Here is a 19,785-nt window from a genome sequence, read left to right as displayed (position 1 = left end):
ACAAGACTCCTAAAGCACAAGAAGTAAAATCAAGAATCAATAAGTGGGATGGTATCAAACAAAAAAGCTTTTTCACAGCAAAGGAAACAATCAAGAATGTGGAGAGCCTACAAAATGAAAGGAAATCTTTGCCATTTGAACCTCAGATCATTAATCTCCAGGATATACAAGGAACTCAAAAAACTTAACACTGAAAAAACAAATAACCCAATCAATAAATGGGCAAAGGAACTGAACAGGTACTTCACAGAAGAAGAAATATGAATGATAAAAAAAATATGAAAAAATGTTCAACATCTCTGGCAATTTGAGAAATTCAAATTAAAACTACACGGAGATTCCATCTCACTCCAGTCAGAATGACAATTATCAGGAAAACAAATAACAATAAAAGTTGGTTAGGATGTGGGGAAAAAGGTTCACTCATATGTTGGTGCAACCACTATGGAAAGCAGTATAGAGATTCCTCAGAATACGTAGAATGGAACCACCATTTGACCAGTTATCCCACTTCTTGGCTTATACCCAAAGGACTTAAAATCAGCATACTGCATACATCAATATTTATAGCAGCTCATTTCACAGAAACTAAGCTATGGAACCCACCTAGGTGCCCTTCAACAGATGAATGGATAAAGAAAATGTGGTATATATATATATGCAGTGAAATATTACTCAGTCATAAAAAAGAATAAAATTGTGGCATTTGCTGGTAAATGGATGGAACTGGAGACTATCATCCTAAGTGATATAAGCCAATCCCTAAACACCAAAGGCTGAATGTTTTCTCTGATATGTGGATGCTAACACATAATTAGGGAAGGGGAGAGAATAGAAGTTCATGGGATTAGACAAAGGCGAATGAAGGGAAGAGAGGGGGATGGGAGTAGGAAAGACAGTAGAATAAATTGGACATTACCTTCCTATGTTCATGTATGAATACATGACCAGTGAAACTCCATGTCATGTACAACCATAAGAATGGGATCCTAATTAGAATAAGTTGTACCTCACTTATGTATAATATGCCAAAATACACTCTACTGTCATGTATATCTAAAAAGACCAAATAAATTTTAAAAAAAAATCAAACCAAACTCAAAATTAGTAGAGGGAAAGAAAGAACAAGGCAAAAATAAATGAAACTGAGACACAAAAATCACTGAAACTAGTTATTTGAAAAGAAGCAAAATCAACAAATCTTTAGCTAGACTAATAAGAAAAGAGAGACGACCCAAATAAATGAAATGACAAAAAAAAAAAAAAAAGGAGACATTACAACTGATACCACAGAAGTACAAAAGAGATTAAGGGAACATTATGAAAAACTATATGCCAATAAATTGGAAATTCTAGAAGAAATGGTTAAATTCCTCGACACATAACTTACCAAGAGTGAAACATGAAGAAATAGAAAACTTAAACACTAAAAGCAAGCAATGAAATTGAATCAGTAGTTTTAAAAAATCTCCTAGCCAGAAACAGTGATGCACAACTGTAATCCCAGCTACTCAGGAGATTGAGATGGGAAGATTACAAATTTGAGACCAACTTTGGCAATTTATTGAGACTCTGTCTCAAAATTTTTTAAAAAAGTAAAAGAGCTGGGGATGTAGCTCAGTTGTAAAATACCCACTGGATTCAATTCCCAATACAAAAAAAAAAAAAAAAAAAAAACCCAACCCAACCAAACAAAACAAAAACTCGACCTCTCATTCTTACAAACTTATTGCCCAGACAAGTATATAGCACCACCAAAATTATAGACCAATACCCTGATGACCACAGATGCAAAAATTCTCAGCAGAATAGAAGCAAACCAAATCCAACAGCACATCAAAAAGATCTTACACAATGATCAAGTGGAATTTATCCCAGGGATGCAACACTGGTTCAATATACACAAATCAATTAACTTGATATATTACATCAATGGAATGATAGAAATATATGATTGTGTAAATAGATACAGAAAACAGCATTTGGTAAAATTTAACAACCCTTCATGATAAAAATTCTCAATAAATTAGGTACAGAAGGAACATACCTAAGCCCAATTAAGGTAGTAAATGACAAACCCATAAGTAACAGCATAACACTAGGAAATGTGTTTCCTCTAAGACCTTCAATAAGACGAAGATGACCACTTTCACTACTCTCATTCAAATTAGTACTAGAAGTCCTAGCTAGAGCAATTAAATAAGATAAAGAAATACAGGGCATCCAAATTAGAAAGGAGGAGGATAAACTATCCCTATTTATGGATGACATGAAAAACCTAATACTACCAAAAAAGTGTTAGAACTGATAAATGAATTCATTAAAGTTACAGGATATAAGATCAGCACACAAAATTGGTAGTGTTTCTATTTACCAATAATGAACTAGATGAAAAAGAAGTCAAGAAAGCAATCTCATTTGCAGTAGCTACAAAAAACTCAAAATACCTTGTAATAAATTTAACTGAGGTGAAAGAACTCTATAGTGAAAACTATAATTGATGAAAGAAACTAAAAAATGGAAAGACACCCCATATTCTTAAATTGGAAGAATTAATATTGTTAAAAGATTCTTATTATCCCAAGCAACCTACAGATTCAATGCAATCCCTATAAAAATATCAATGATATTCTTCACAGAAATGGAAAAAAATCCTGAAATTCCTATGGAACTGTAGAAGACATTGAATAGCCAAAATATGCCTGAGCAAAAAGACAAAACTGGAGGCATCATAATACTTGACTTCCAAATGTACAATGAAGCTGTAGAAACCAGAATAGCATGGTACTGGCATAAAGACAGACACACAGGCCAGTGGAGGCAAATAGGAAACAGAGGTACCAAGAAAGGAAACTTAAACAAAGAACAACCTCTTCAATAAAGAGTGCTGAGGAAAGTGTATATCCATAGGCAGGAGAATGAAACTAGATCACTTTCATGATGTATATAACTAGTTAACTTTGTTACTGTAACAGTATACCTGAGGTAATTAACTTGTGAGAAAAGGCTTATTTATTGGCTCACAGGTCTGGAAGTTCTAGTCCAAGATTAGGCGGACCCATTGCTTTGGGCTTCTGGTGGGTGTGCCAGATGGTAGTGGTGGGGGAGCACATGGCAGAGAAAACTGTTTACTTCAGGGCCAAGAAGCATAAAAGAAAGAGGAAAAGGCCAGGATCCCACAGTTCCCTTTCAAGGGCCTGCACCCGATGACCTAAGGACCTTCCACAGAGTCCCAACTGCTAAAGGTTCCTGCCTCCCAGTAGCAGCACCTTGGGGAACAAGCCTTTAAAACACAAACTTTTGGGGAAACATTCGACAGAGTGGAGAGACAAGCAGTAGAATGGGAGAAAATATTTGCAAACTATTTATCTGACAAGGGATTAATATCCAGAACATATGAAACTAAACAACTAAAACAATACAAAAACAAGTAATATAATTAAAAACTGGACAAATTATCAGAACAGACACTTCTCAAAAGAAGAAATACAAATGGCTAACAAGAACATGAAAAACTGGTCAACATCACTAAAAGAAGGGAAATGCAAACTAAAACCATTATTATCTCACCCTGGAGTGGTTATTTTAAAAAAGTAATAAATGCTGGCAAGGATGTGGACAAAGAAGGACTCTCCTACACTGTTGGTAGGAATATAAATTAGTGCAGCCATTATAGAAAGTAGTATGGAGAGTTCTGGAAAAATTAGAAACAAAACTACCATATAATCTGGCAATTCCACTACTGGGTCTTTATCTGAAGGAAATGAAATTGATATTTTTTTTTTGAAATTGATATGTTGAAGAGATCTGTACTCCCATGTTTTTTGTTTAATTGTTTGTTTGTTTTTGGTTTTGTTTTACCAGGAATTGAACCCAGGGGCAATTAACGACCTGAGCCACATCCCCAGTCCTTTTAATTTTTAATTCTGAGACAAGGTTTCCCTAAGTTGCTTAGATCCTCAACAAGTTGCCCAGGGTGGCCTTGAACTTGTGATCCTCCTGCCTCATCCTCCTGAGTAGGGAGATTACAGGCAAACAACACCATGACAGACTCAGACATTTTTTATTCAAGTAATTTTTCTGCTCTATTCTCTCTCTTCTTGGACTCCATTATCCTAAATGTTAGACTTCTACTGTATTAACAAATCCCTAATAGTCCTATTGTTTTTTCAATCTTTTTTCTTTCTGATCTTATTCTGAATAATTTCTATTGATCAATCTTTGTGTTCTCTCAGTCATCTGCCATTCTATTATCAGATTTTTTTTTAGTTTCAGATATTGTATTATTCAATTCTGAAATGTCTGTTTTTTAAAAGGTAATTTCTATTTCTCTGTCAAGAACTATGTTCAGTGCTCGCTTCGGCAGCACATATACTAAAATTGGAACGATACAGAGAAGATTAGCATGGCCCCTGCGCAAGGATGACATGCAAATTCGTGAAGCATTCCATATTTTTTAAGTGAATTCAGTAAAGTAGTGGGATATAAGATCAATGCACATAAATCTAATGCATTTTTATATATAAGTGATGAATCTTCAGAAAGAGAAATTAGGAAAACTACCCCATTCACAATAGCCTCGAAAAAATAAAATACTTGGGAATCAATCTCACAAAAGAGGTGAAAGACCTCTACAATGAGAACTACAGAACACTAAAGAAAGAAATTAAAGAAAACCTTAGAAGATGGAAAGATCTCCCATGTTCTTGGATAGGAAGAATTAATTTTGTCAAAATGGCCATACTACCAAAAGTGCTATACAGATTCAATGCAATTCCAATTAAAATCCCAATGATGTACCTTACAGAAATAGAGCAAGAAATTATGAAATTCATCTGGAAGAATAAAAAACCCAGAATAGCTAAAGCAATCCTTGGCAGAAAGAGTGAAGCAGGGGGTATCGCAATACCAGATCTTCAACTCTACTACAAAGCAATAGTAACAAAAACGGCATGGTATTGGTACCAAAATAGACGGGTAGATCAATGGTACAGAATAGAGGACACGGACACAAACCCAAATAAATACAATTTTCTCATACTAGATAAAGGGGCCAAAAATATGCAATGGAGAAAAGATAGCCTCTTCAACAAATGGTGCTGGGAAAACTGGAAATCCATATGCAACAGAATGAAACTAAACCCATATCTCTCACCATGCACGAAACTAAACTCAAAATGGATTAAGGACCTCAGAATCAGACCAGAGACCCTGCATATTATAGAAGAAAAAGTAGATCCAGATCTTCAACATGTCAGCTTAGGACCAGACTTCCTCAACAGGACTCCCATAGCACAAGAAATAAAAGCAAGAATCAATAACTGGGATAGATTCAAACTAAAAAGCTTTCTCTCAGTAAAGGAAACTATCAGCAATGCGAAGAAAGAGCCTACAGAGTGGGAGAAAATCTTTGCCAATCATACTTCAGATAGAGCACTAATCTCCAGAATCTATAAAGAACTCAAAAAACTCTACACCAAGAATGCGAATAATCCAATCGACAAATGGGCTAAGGAAATGAATAGACACTTCACAGAAGAAGATCTACAAGCAATCAACAAACATATGGAAAAATGTTCAACATCTCTAGTAATAAGAGAAATGCAAATCAAAACCACCCTAAGATTCCATCTCACCCCAATTAGAATGGTGATTATCAAGAATACAAGCAACAACAGGTGTTGGCGAGGATGTGGGGAGAAAGGTACACTCATACATTGCTGGGGGGGATGCAAATTAGTGCAGCCACTCTGGAAAGCAGTGTGGAGATTCCTTAGAAAACTTGGAATGGAACTACCATTTGACCCAGCTATCCCACTCCTTGGCCTATACCCAAAGGACTTAAAATCAGCATAGTACAGAGATACAGCCACATCAATGTTAATAGCTGCTCAATTCACAATAGCCAGATCGTGGAACCAACCTAGATGTCCTTCAATTGATAAATGGATAAAGAAACTGTGGTATATATATACAATGGAATATTACTCAGCCATAAAGAATGATAAAATTATGGCATTTGCCGGCAAATGGATGAAATTGGAGAATATCATGCTAAGTGAGATAAGCCAATCTCAAAAAACCAAATGAAGAATGATCTCGCTGATAAGTGGATGATGACACATAATGGGGCATGGGAGGGGTTAGTTTTAGGATTAGAGTTAGGGTTAGGGAGGCGGGCAAGAATGGAGGAAGGAAGGACTGTTTAGAGGGAAAAGAGGGGTGGGAGGGGTGGGGGGAAGGGAAAAAAATAACAGAATGAATCAAACATTACCCTATGTAAATTTATGATTACACAAATGGTATGCCTTTACGCCACGTACAGAGAAACAACATGTATCCCATTTGTTTACAATAAAAAAAAGATGACAAAAAAAAGAACTATGTTCATTCATGAATGTTTACCTTTGCCTCATGAAGCATAATCATAAAAACTACCTTAATATATTTTTCTGAATGGGGTACAGTGGTGCTCACCTGAAATCCCAGCAACTCTGGAGTCTGAGGCAGGAGGATCAGAGATTCAAGGCCAACCTCAGCAATTTAGCAAGACCCTAAGCAGTAATAAGAAAATTGCTTAATGAGACCCTGCCTTAAAGTAAAAAAATTAAAAGGGCTGGGGATATAGCTCAGTGGTAAAGCCCTCCTGGATTCAATTTCCAGTAACAACCCCCCACACATACAAAAATCTTTTTCTGATATTTCCAACTTCTAAGTCCTCTCAAGGTTGACATCTATAAATTGTCTTTACCTTGAGAATTGCTCTCAGTTTTCCTGGTTCTTTGAATGTTCAATAATTTGGGATTATATCCTAGACATATCCTGGATTGAGTATAGGTAGGATCTTTGGAAAAATGGTTTGTGTTAGCAGGAATTTCACAAAGTTAGATGTACATCATAGAGTCAGTTTTCACCTATGGACTATTTTTCATGTGTTTATTGGACATTTATGTTGCTTAAGCATTTCCATTTTCAGATTTTTTTTACACCACTGAGTGACATACCCAGCCCTTTTTAAAAATTTTATTTTTAGTATTTTTTATTTGTTCTAATTTGTTGTGTATGACAGTAGAATGCATTTATACATTTTGATAGATCCCCAACCCTTTTTATTTTTTTTTTTATTTTATTTTTTTATTCTTTTTGCAGTGCTGAGGTTCGAACCCAGGGTCTTGTGTTTGCAAGGCAAACACTCTACCGACTGAGCTATCTCCCCGGCCCTCCTTTTTATTTTTTATGTTAAGTCAGGTCTGGATTATTCAGGCTGGTCTCAAACTTGTGATCCTCCTGCCTCAGCCTCCCTAGTACCTGGGATTGCTGGTAGGCACCACTATGCCTCACTTACTTAAGAGTTGATTTAATTAATGGTTCTTAATTTCTAGTTGGGGGGTGCCTTTTGGTATTTACTTTGTTAATCCATATTCTATTGCATTGGCATCATACAATCTTATTGATACTTATTTCTTTTTTTATAAAACCCACTGATGTTTCTTTGTGGCCTCATACATAATTTTTACATGTTTCATGAGCACTTGAGAAGAAGGTATAGGCTGTATATCAGAGTGTACATTGAACATAGATTCATGATCTCTTCCCTGTCATTTGTGTTGTTTGGGTCATCTCATTATTATTGTGTACTTTTTCTGACTTGTACTAAGAATAATATGTCATAATCTCTAATCATTAGTAAGCTTCTTTCTGTAACTCCTTGCATCTTCTGTAGTTTCTGTTTTATAAAAGTGATTTCAGGCTGGGGCTGGGGCTCAGTGGTAGAGTGCTTGCCTAGCATATGTGAGGCACTGGGTTCAATCCTCAGCACCACATAAATAAATATTGATGGTATTGTGTCCCTCTACAACTAAAACAATATTTTTTTAAAAAGCAATATCTGTTATTTACTGAATTCATATTCAAAGTTGTTGTGTCTTCATTGTGGAACACAAACTTCAAAGTGTTAGGGTTTGTCAATCAAAGCTTTTTGGCTAGAATTCAGCTGTGTGATATTAATATTTCAACCCTTTCTTATTATTTGTTTGCCTCATATACCTTTGCCTAGCTCTAATTTTAGCGTTTTGTTTACTTTCATTTTCTTATTGACATATATTCTGAGTCAGTAGTATATTCTGAACATGAGTTCTTTAACAGATGTGTATTATGAATGTTTTCTTCCTATTTGTAGCCTCTTTTTTTTTTTCCACTTCCGTAATGTCTCTTGGTGAGAATTAGGATTTTGAACTTCATCCATGTAAGACTGGAGTTTATTCTTTTCAGTTCTATGAAGTATTCTAGTATATGAATTTACTAAACTAATCCTATTCTGCAGTTGATAGCCACTTTGATTGTTTCTAGTTTTTGTTACTATGCACAATACTGCTGTGAACATTCATTTACGAGTCTCTTTGTGCACATCTGAGAATTTCTTTAGTGTATTTAAGAGTCACAAAGTGTACAAGATAGTACCAGATTGTTTTTTAAAATGGTTGTTTCAATTTATGCTCCTTTCAGCATGGTAGAAGGCTTCCAGTTGTTCTGCATCTTTTTCAGCATTTGACAGACTGTTTAATATTTTGTTAATTGGTCAGGAGTATAATTATACCACATTGTGATTTTGACAAGCATTTTCAAGATTATTAACTTGCTTAAACATCCTTTCCTATGTTTATTGGACATTTATGTTGCTTATGCAGTATCTGTTCAAGTCTTTTGCTCATTTTTCTTTTTTGGGTTTGCTCCTCCACCCCCATTCTGGTGTTTGCTCTTTTATTGCATTGACCTGTGTATTCTGAATGAGTCTAATATGAACTTATCTATATCCCTGTCCCCTAGGATGCTGTTATACTTTTAAACCTACAGAAAAGTTTCAAATGTGGTGTCAAATGCCTGTATTCACCAATTGTTAGCATTTTGCAACATTTGCTTTATTTCTGTGCCTGTACATAGTTATCCCCCTGTGTTCATAGGTCTCACATCTGTGGATTCAACCATTTGTGTTTGTACTAAATATGTATAGGCATTTTCCTTGTCATTATCCTCTAAATAATATAACAACCATTTATGTTGCATTTACGTTATATTGAGTATTCTAAATATCTACAAATGATTTAAAGTATATGGGAAAATGCACATAAGTTCCACCCAAATACTAAACCATATAAAAAACTTACGCATCCTTAGATTTTGATATACACATCGTAGGGCCAGGGGATGTCCTGGAACCAATCTCCCACAGATACTGAGGGACAACATTACTTATACGTACATAGTTGCAGGTCAAGAGATGTTTTTTCTGAAGCGTTTTGGAAATAAATTGCTGATATGATGACTATTCACACCTAAATCCTTTAGCATACATCTAGGAATCAGACATTCTTCTATATGAAATATCAATGCTGTTGTCTGTCTCAAGAAAATAATTATGCATGATCTGTAGTCTATATTCAGATTATCCCAAAGTCCCAAAAATGTCCTTTATAGTCCCCCCTTTTTTGATCCAGGATCTAATTTAATATCTAGGATCATATGTTGCATTTGGTTGTGCTCTCTCTTTTGCTTTTTTCCCCCCTGATCTTGACCTTTTTCATGAGTCTAAGCTAGCTATCTTGTCCAATGTCCCATATCTGCATGTATTTGATTGTTTCCTCATGACCAGGTTCAAGTTGAACATTGTTGGCACAGATATGCAAGGCTGGTGCCATGATTTCTTATTGCATCATGTCAGGAGATAAGTGATGCCTGTTGTTTGCTATTGGCAGCGCCACCTTCTATCAGTTGGTGAAGGTGGTGACAGCCAGATATCTCCATTGTAAAGATATTTTCTTTTTGCGATTAGTAAATAATCTGGAGAGTAACACCTTGGCATAATGCAAATCAGTTCCCCAGCAACCTTTTACCAAATTGGATCCTATTCAAATCTGTGGTGATTTTTTGTCTTGCTTTCTACTTGTAGCTACAGTTCCCTATTTTTATTTACTTAAAACTATGAAACATTCTTATTTTATATACCCGAGTGCTTTGCTCTGTTCATCCAGTTCTACTTCCTTTTGTTTCTGATGGCTCTCACTCATGGTGCCCTGTGTCCTTGTTTGTTTTTATGATTTCTGACCACAAGACTATATCTGTGATTTCACTGACACCTGGGTGGAAGGTGGAGTCTCTGAGAAGACTTTTGGAGAGTTTCCAAGGTGATGTGAATTGAGGGTGAAACCTCAGGCCAGCATCTTTCTGGCACTTGTGGATGATGCAAGTTTAGTTCTGGTTTAGCTTAAGCATGAAGTGAACATATATCCTTGTAGGTTCTCATCTTTATTGGGGTTCTCCTATGAGACTATCTTGAGAGGGCCCTAAGCTTTGTCTTTTGTTATCCCGGAGGCCATCAGAACCCAAATCCCAGGTTACCAGGTCACTCAGAGAAGGTGCCAGCTACAGGCTTCGCAGACCCCACTAGGTTGCATTTTTTACTTAGTGTTTGGCCTTTGAAGGTTTCAGACCTTTTGTGTCAACTTGTGCTGCACTGGAAATTTTGTTTTCTATGTTTTCAACATTTTTATTTATTTACTTGTGGAGGACCCATCAAAGCATCCATCCTGCTGTAAAGTGCCATCTACTGAATCCGTGGATACATATACACATACATATACAGTGATGGGGCCTGGAGGATTCCATGGGAGGTGCTCCTGCATCCTATGTAGTCTGTCTTGGTGTCATTACACACACACACACACACACACACACACACACACACACACACGAAACTGGTGGACTGCAGCAGGCAGGGGCAGTGCTCAGGTTGTCTCTGGGTGGTGACGCCCCGGTTTGGCTTGCTTCTTGGTGTTTTTTGCTGATTTCCAAACTTACCCAGTGAACAGTGGTCCTATTATAGTGAAATGAGAGTGCTGGGCACAGGACAATGCAACCCTGATTGTGGCACAGGTGCCTAGGGATGATCTTTAGCCTGCCTCTCTGGGTCAGGCTATGGGGCACATGGGTTAAACCTCAACAACCTGAAGAAAATGTCTTGGGCCTGTGGTCTCTGAGTACCAGCCACACCTCAGGTCCTGCCTTATCTGCCTTGAATTGCATGAATCTGTCTGAGTTGACTGTACCCAACCCCCCATGGGCTACAGGTCTGTGTCAGCATGCTGGTCATTTGCATACCTGCTCTACCTTCCTCTTGGGGTTGTCCTTGGATCACCTTGGCTGCTATGCCTGTCCAGGCTAGAAAGGTGGGATGCAACCTGTCCCCAGCCACCCACTGTTGGGGTCTCCTCTCCAAGGGAATAACCCTGAGGCCTGCTGGGCTGCTGCTGCTGTGGTGTCTCAACAGCATACTATCATGGTCCATTGTGTGCCATAGCCAAGGGCCTGTGGGACTTTCAGGGTATTTGTAGTACCTTAAGAAAGTCTGTCAGAGTTATACAGATTGTATCAGATTCTTTCCTTTTAATTTTTGCAAGAATCTGTCTGACTTTGACATTTTGAAGAGTAGGAAGAACCAAAGTTGTGCTCTGGATTAATTTCCTGTTCCTTTGCCCTTTGGGAAGAAAAGACAAGGGCTAGAACCAGGCACTGCATAGCACCCTGTGGCTGGTACTGCCGACAAGCTGTATGCAGGGGCTGCAGCCTCCACCCCAGGAGGCCTGGTGCCAGAGAAGATAGGATAATGCGATTATTCTCAATTAGATTAATAAAGAATAATTAGATGTCATAAATCAAATAATCATAGGATATTGTCATGGGAAAAATATGTAGGTAGAATTAATTAGTTTTCAAATAAAGCGTTTATTTTAATTGCTTGAAATGATGGAGCCCTTAATTGCTAATGCATCATTTTGGCCTGAGCATTTTGGCTGTTGTAACAACGTGACGGGTTTGTTCCCTGAAGTTCTGGGGAAACAATAGAGGAGAACTTGATTTCATCACCTCACAGTGAGTCTTCTGCTGTGAGGTTCTGGAAACTCCCACCAGGCCGCAGGCAGGTGGCAAGTGTGGGCCGGGCTTTGGCTGGCACTGCCTGAGGCCACTATGCTGCGTCTGTGAGTGTGTGTGTGTGTATTCTTTTTTTTTTTTTTTTTTTTTTTTTTTGGGTGCTGGGGATCGAACCCAGGGCCTTGTGCTTACAAGGCAAGCACTCTACCAACTGAGCTATCTCCCCAGCCCGTGTGCATTCTTATATATATGTGAAATGTGTATTTTTGTGAGCCTGTGTGGATACGTATGAATTGTGAATGTGTAGCTATGTGTATATTTGCATGAGTGTGTGCATGAGTACATGTATGAGTGCATATAGGTATACATCTGTGGGTGTGTGAGTGTGCATATGTGAGTATAAGCATGTATATATATATGTGTGTGTGTGTGTATATATATGTATATATATATATATATAAAATGAATTTAAGACTTTAAGCATGTATGCATGTGAATATGAGTGTATGTGTGTGCCTGTATGTGTCCTATGCGTGAGTTATGCACATGTGTATGTGCCCTGTGTACATGCATGTGTGTGCACACTTTCCAACATTGTCTGGGCTACACATGAGAGCCTGTGCAGAGATGACCTGTCAGAGCCTGCTGCCTGGACTACCATGGTGGGAGGGATGCTCATCCTGACTTGGTGCTTTCCTGTAGGTTGAATTGCTTAAGCGGGGGCAGCATTCTTGGGCCCCTTTGAACTGAGACCTACAGCTTTGGATCTGGCAGGGCATCCACTTCTCAGGGCCCAAAAGCTACCACTCTGAGCTTGTCCTCCAGGCCAGCCTGCCTGGGAGCAGTCCTTCCAGTGTTTACAGCCCTGTCAAGGGCCAAAGTGGGGGTGTGAGTCCTGGGAGTAATGTGGGGTTGGATCTCTCTCCTCCTGCAAGAAGCACCCTTGCATTTGGGAAAAGTTAGTTGACTTTTAGCCAAAAGTGAGAGGGGCTGTTTGACTAAAACCCCCTCCCAGCAACCTCATTCTTTTTGAAAGCCCTTGAGAGAAGCAGGTTTGGTGTTGGATTGCCACCTGAGGTCCAAGAAAGGCAGACACTCACCCTGGAGTTAGAGTCTGTTCCTGGACCTGGCCTTGTGGGTTGCAGCCCTAGCCTCTTATGCCCAGCAGTTCACTCTGCCCAGCCTCTGGTGATCTTTTGAGACCCTTGCTCTGGCCATTGCCTACTTTCTATGCTCTGTGCATCTTGGAACCTACTCCTTCTTTTGTAGAAAGAGAGAGATAAGGGCCTAGAATAGCTTTGGGGACCGACTTTAGTGGGTAAGTAGCAGGGCTTGGTGGTGGAGACATAGCTGAAAGAAGGTGCTGTATGTGGGCTGCCCACTCAAGAGTTCCTCCCCTTTTCTTTCTCTCTATCTACTCATGTGCTGTATGTGACCTCAACTGTATGGCCTCTACCTTCCTCTCACACACTGCTCTGGCCTCCCAGCCAAAGCTTGGTTTTGAAGGAATTCTTTCTATTTTCTTTGCTCCCATTTTGTTTTACTTGCCACAGTCCTTCTGATGGCTGTGGTGGCCTCCCCAGTGGAGCAGGGCTACTCCTCCCCATTGGGTGCTGCCTGCACAGGGTGGATTTGGGACTATTCCAGAGCCAAGTGGAAAAGGCCCCCAAGACACACTGCTGTAGCCCTCCAGCTATCTACTTTTGCCCTTTTCCTCTGTACCCTCTACTCAGCACCGACACATGTGCCCTTGGCCTTTGGGACAGGTCACTTCTAGCTCTAGGGCTACCCCTGCCTGTCAAGAGCATCTACCTGTGGGACTGAGGTGGCATGGAAGGCTCTGCAGGGTTAAATGAGTGGGGTGGGCTCTGAAGGAACATTGGAAGCCTCTCCTTTGTGGGGTGGATCTTAACAGGTCTTAAACACAGACCCTACAATTTGGGAAGTGGCTTCTTATCTGTGACAGCAGCCCCATGGGAAGCAGCTAGGCAACTCTGCTCTGGCCTCTGTCCATATACTGCTGTGCTGGCTGCTGTGCTCCTTAGTGATGGCACACAGGCTCTAGAGCACTAAAACCTAAGCCCAAAGGGCCTGGGGTAGCTCACCCAAACTATTTCCTGTCTCAAATTTCCCAAAGTCAAGGAGTGCTGCTTCTTCACAGTTTGGTTGTAATAATTAGAAATTTGTGACAATTCATCCCAGGACCCAGTGAGGCTATTTGCTCTAGAGGTGAGGAGGACACCTCTCCTTCAGTCCCACTGGGACCTTGTGTGGCTTCTGTCTGTTCAGCACATATCTGCTGAGTGGGTGCTAGGGGAGGGAGTAGTCCTTCACAGGCCCTGCTCCCTAAGCTGGCCATGGGGCAGAAGTGGCAGCATGTTCTGGCACATTATTACCATAGGGAAGAGAAGAGGTACTCAAGGATGGAACTTTTCAGGAAGGTGAAGAGGGGAGGGGTTTTGAGGGAGACACTGGATGGGGATAGGACTCAGTCTGGCACAGTATCTGGACAAGCAACTCCAGTGTTCAGGGGGCAGGAGCAGAGAAATACAGGTGTGATTGATAGAATCTGGGCAGCCAGAGGGTACAGCCAGTGTCAAAACAAAACAAAACAAAAGCAAAAATAAAACATGATTGAATGACATTAAAGCATGGTAAGGCAAACTTTATTCAGGACTGTCTAGATAGGTACAGGGATCATGGCAATGAGACAGCAGCAGAGAAGAGAAATTAGTCTCAACTTTGAATACAGTTAGGTAGGAATGTATAGTCAAGAGCAGAATGAGGATGAATGAGTAAGAGGAAACATCAGGGGTCAGGGGGATTCTGACTAAACCAACCTAACAGGACTCTCACTGAAGGCAGGGTTGAGCAGTCAGAGTCATCATCTGGAGATGCTGAGAAACCTAATCAGATATGGAGGGCAGGCAGATTGGGTCGGGGATAGAGGGGGATTCTTGCCTAACTAACTTAGCAGAATTCTTGCTGAAACTGGATTTTACAAAGAAGTGCACAGATAGGCCTGGGAGAAGGTTCGGGAGCCCGAATTAAGCAAAGGATCTTTTTTTGTACAATTGCTTACACTTACACTTACTACACAAGTGCTGTACCACTGAGCTATACCCCCAGCTCCAAGAAAAGAATCTTCACCACTGGCAGTGGACTGGAAGCCTTGGAGACAGCATGGGTCTCTGTATAGGACACCCAGGGCCATAATGGCCAGGGGTGGGCATGAGTGCTCTGTACTTGCCCAGGGAAGGTACAGATTGGGAACTTGGGTGCAGAGGCTAACAGACAGGATGGGGTTAGGATGTCTAAGGAGGGTTCCCAGATCCCAGGAGAAGCAACTAGAAGAAGCTGGCTGTTGGGAAATGGTGAACCTCTTAACCTATGGCAGAGACTCCAGTGGCCCATGCAAGGGTTGTTTCCTCTACAACCACAGGACCATTCAATACTTTTGGGGAACAGGGAGTCTCCTTCTCCGAGGAAGGCCAGGAGCATTAAGCAGGGCAGTGTCCCAAACACCTCTTTCCAGGCTCCCTTCCTGGAGAAGGAGAGAGGATTCTCTCACTCATATGTCTTCCTTTGTTTCCAGGTGAATACACCCTTCCTAGCATGGCAGCCCCCCTTTTACCGCCACCACCAGATCCCCAGTTTGTCCTCCGAGGCACACAGTCAGCAGTGAATGCTCTTCATTTCTGTGGAGGAACCCAGGCTCAGGGGTGCCCTCTCCTCTTCTCAGGGTGAGTAGCAGCTGCCTCTACCTAAGCTCAGGAGTGAAGTCAAGTAGTCATGGGCTAGCATGGAGCCCATCACTTGTTTGGGTGCTGGCAGAGAGTTTCAACCAACTGTCACCTATGCTCACTGAACTTTTAGAGACTGTTTGATATGTTTGGGAACCCCTAGGAGGAGCAGGATACATGGTCTTGCTCCTACTTGGTCTTTACATTTTTGTGGCATGGCCCACCCTCTACTTCAGAGTAGCACATACCACCCAAGTTCCCAGGCAAAGGCCCTCTCCTCCCTATCTTGTAAAGAAGTCAGTTTTACCCTGGTTCACAGTTAAAGCTGTCAGCTTTTAACACTTAAATTCTTTATCTACTGAAGAGCCCATATCTACCAGCTGTGTGTGGTGTCCAGGTCAGCCCCAGAGTGAGCTCAGAATGTCTACCTGACTCTAGCACCTGTTTCTAACCTATGCTTGGCTTTTCTCTAACAGGTCTCAGAGTGGCTTGGTGCATATCTGGAGCCTGCAAACACGGAGAGCAGTCGCCACCCTGGATGGCCATGGGGGTCAGAGTGTGACCTGGCTGCAGACACTGCCCCAGGGACCACAGCTCCTCAGGTAGGTCATAGTAGCAGTGAGTAAGTTCCCAAAGGAGTCCCATCAGACCATCTAGCAGGAAGCAAGAGCTCCCTGTCAGAGGCTCTTAAGGTTCCCACCTGGCTGCTAGAGAAGAATGGGGGTGACCTAAAGAGGTCAGGGGGCAGCGGCCAACTTAACCACCATGCGGAGGTGCAGGGACAACCTTTTGTCCTTGGGAAGGCATGCAGATGTGATTTCTGAAGCACCATCATCCTCACTGGGACCCTTTGCTGCTCTGAGGTGGGTCTGGGAGGTGATACCTCAGGAGATCAGAAAGCTGGAGCTGGTGACATTGAAGGGCCTGCTGTCAGTCTGGGTGTGAGGTGGTGAAGGCCAGGCTTCATGGAGGGCACCAGGTTGTGGCTTGGAGATAGGCAGAGGTAACAGCACCACATATTGAGAGGAAGGGAGTGGAATGAAGTATACGTTTGGAGACTAAGAGTAGGTAAGGAAATGAGTGAACACAGCAAGTCAAAGACTGGACCTGGAGCCCTGGCCTTGTGACCTTTTATTAAGTTATAATAGGCCACCTAACTGTCACATTGTCTTTTGTTTTGGTGTACTTCTGAAGTAGGTGCTGTGATGGGGCCAATTACCTACCCATAGGCCCTACAGCATTTCCTGTGCTTTTTGCCCATTTAGTCTCCTTCCAAAGTTCTGGGCCCATGTGTGAGAGACTATGTGTGTGTTTGTGTACATGTTCTGTCTCCTACAAATCACTTGGGCATCATTTATGTAGGCTTCACTACAGCTGGAAAGGACCATAGAGGTTGCCTATCCCCATCGAGATATTCACTAGCCCAAGAGGGGGGTTCTGGTACAAGGGTCTGTTGCCAGGCAGTGTGTTCAGGGTGTACTGGCTGCTGGTCACCCGACACTCTTAACTGTGGTGCTATCTGGACAGGTAACTACTTAGAAGAACCTGATAAATGTATAAGGATGACTCTTCCTGCAGCTTGGTGCCAGCCTGTGGCTTCAACCCAGCAGGATCTCTTTGTAGAGGAGACCACATGTGCAGAGGCCACAGAGAGCCTGGCCAGTGAGCATCATAAGGGGATATGAGGGATTTAGGGCTGGGCAACCTCAGGAACCTCAAGCCAGAGGCAACCCTTGGTATTTGACTGGGACTGCATTTTGGCATTGTCACTGCAGTGTTGTGGAGATGATGGAACCAGGGACACTAGGCAGGCCAGGCAGGAGCAGGAAGGGGCAGATAGATGGGTAAGAGGCTTTCCATGGGGAGAGGAAAGGACAGAGCATCATGGGGAGAGGGAGAATATGCAGGGAATTAGCAACAAGTCCTCTTCCCAGGGCTACCTGCATGCCACAGCAGGCCATTGTCCTCAATCACAGGAATATCTGCCCCTGCACAGGTACCACTGTTGTCAGCCCAGAAGTACACCAAGTGAAATTGCTACCTTCTTGAGCAGCCTATGACCCCTCATGGGCTTTGTGCTACCCTCTGGGACTTGGCACCCTTCACATTCAGGCATTCATCTGCCATTACCTTCATGACCCAGAACTCCAGAAGGACAGGCTTGTCTTCCTGTTTTAGACTTGATATCCAGGATTCCTGGGTGCTGTGGAGTCTAGGCCCCAGAGTACAAGGCCTATCTGGCCTCTGACAGTCTACAGAGCACTTTTTTTTTTTTTTTTTTTTTTTTTTTTTTGTGATGCTAGGGATTGAACCCAGGGCCTCATGTATGCTAGGTAAGTACCAACTGAGCTACATACCCAGCCCTGCAGAGCACTTTTGTGGCTGACTCAGGCTGTATCACCACCCCAAAGATGACTGGCAGTTGACTGAGGGATCAGAGTTGTCCAAGAAGGTGATGGCTCTGACCTTTGTGCTTGTAGAGTCCTTACTGAGGGAGCTTAACTCCTTTCTGACCAAGCTGCCCCAGCTCTCCCCACTTTGGCATAGAGAACTCTGTGTAGTTTTGATCTTTCATTGATTTTCAGAGTAGACCTAATTTCCATATAGCCACTAAGCCACTTGCATGAGGAGTGGTCATTTGTAAATGTTCTCCCTGAGTTTTTAGCTGAGAGATAGGCCATTGGTGGCCTTCTGTTCCTCCTGGACCCAGATGCCTGGGTGACCTTGGGCAGTCCTTTGGGCTGGAGCCATGGGAGGCATACTCAGAGGGCAGCCTGGGGCCAGTGTTTGATGGTGCTTCTTCTCCCAGCTAGGATGGTGCTTCAGCAGGCCCTTTCCAGGCAGGGCCCCTCTCTGAGTAGGGCTCCTCTCCAAGTAGGCCAGGCCATGGGTCAGGAAGCCTGCAGATGGCAACTGCAGGTGTGGAATGCCCAGGTGCGTTTACATTGCTCTAGAGACTACAACCCTGCTATACTTGGCCTGTAATCAGCTGAGTTTGGAAGTCAAGTCTCTCCAAGTGGCCCTTGAAGTGGGCCATGCACTTTCATGTTTTGGGGAGACTAGAAGATAATACCCAACTCTACCTGCACCTGTGCCATGACAGCTGCCTCAGCAGGACATTTCTTTTACTTTTTTTATACTTAAATGTAACATACTTAGAGCAATGTGAAAGAATGAGTATATAGACCATTGCATCATCAAAGAGGCAGCACCTGGGTGTTGCCAGTCCTGCAACCCCACTCCCCCAATCCCACCTGCCACCCTTATAAGTGCTATCTGCCCTCCCCAATGGCAAAGGGTGGTCCTATGCCTTGTTCTTGCTTTGCTGTTTTTTTTTTTTTTTTTTTTAGCAGTGCAGGGGATTGAACCCAGGGCCTTTTGCTTGCAAGGCAAGCACTCTACCAACTGAGCTATGTCCTCAACCCTTGCTTTTCCTTCTTAATATGTGTCTCAAAAAAGTATAGATTAGTTTTTTCTGTTTTTTTTTTTTTTTTAACTTAAAATAAAAACTGCCATAAGGAACAGCTTCCTCTGTGCCTGATTTCTGTCACTTGTCCTCATCTCTGCAAGGTCTACCATGGTACATATAGCCACAATTAGTTGTGTTGTGGCTGTTTTCTTTTTTGGTACCTACTAGATGCATCTGCCTGTATCGTTTACTATGCTCCTGTAGGTGAAAATCTGGATTGCCTACTTGGGGCTGTTGTAAATGAAACTGCCAGGATGACTCCTGTCTGAGTCTCCTGGTGCCAGATGCAAACATGTCTATGGGTTGGAACTCTGCACCTAAAGCTGGGATATCTGGGCCATAGTGCCTACACACATTGGATTTGTCAGCAGATACTCATCTGTACCCCTGAGCAAGAGCACCTCATTCCTCTGCTTCCATTCAGGACAGGGCTATTTCTGAGTACAGTTCAAATTGAGTTTTCTAATCACAGTGGACCTTGTTCTTGTGTTTATCAGCCATTGGGAATAAACTCTCTTAAATACCTCTTTGATCTCTTGCCTGTTCTGTCATATTGACTGCCTTTTTCTTACTGATGTATAGAGTTCTTTTTCATAGTCTAGATATGATAGAATTTTTATATCAAAAATTCTTTCTCCAACACGATGG

At 41.8% G+C, this 19,785-nt stretch overlaps 1 protein-coding gene and 1 non-coding gene across 5 annotated transcripts in view; both read left to right on the top strand.

Moving 5' to 3' along the window:
- Positions 1–19,785, top strand: part of Gnb1l (G protein subunit beta 1 like) — an 84,740-nt gene that overhangs the window by 19,669 nt on the left and 45,286 nt on the right. For all 4 annotated transcript variants that reach the window (XR_007109721.1, XM_047560043.1, XM_047560042.1 and 1 more), the window contains exons 3-4: positions 15,521–15,668; positions 16,145–16,270. Coding sequence is in view for 3 of the 4 variants with exons in the window: in XM_047560043.1 (XP_047415999.1) it covers positions 15,541–15,668; positions 16,145–16,270 (254 nt within the window). In the remaining variant the exon portion in view is untranslated. The remainder of the gene's footprint in view (positions 1–15,520; positions 15,669–16,144; positions 16,271–19,785) is intronic.
- LOC124992061 (U6 spliceosomal RNA) lies at positions 4,351–4,457 on the top strand. Its single transcript, XR_007110058.1, has one exon. It is a non-coding gene; the product is annotated as a U6 spliceosomal RNA (small nuclear RNA).

The sequence above is a fragment of the Sciurus carolinensis genome, chromosome 8, assembly GCF_902686445.1.
Source record: "Sciurus carolinensis chromosome 8, mSciCar1.2, whole genome shotgun sequence".
Lineage (NCBI taxonomy): Eukaryota > Metazoa > Chordata > Mammalia > Rodentia > Sciuridae > Sciurus > Sciurus carolinensis.
The sequence above is the reverse complement of the archived record's forward strand: the minus strand, read 5'-3'. Positions and strand labels throughout refer to the sequence as shown.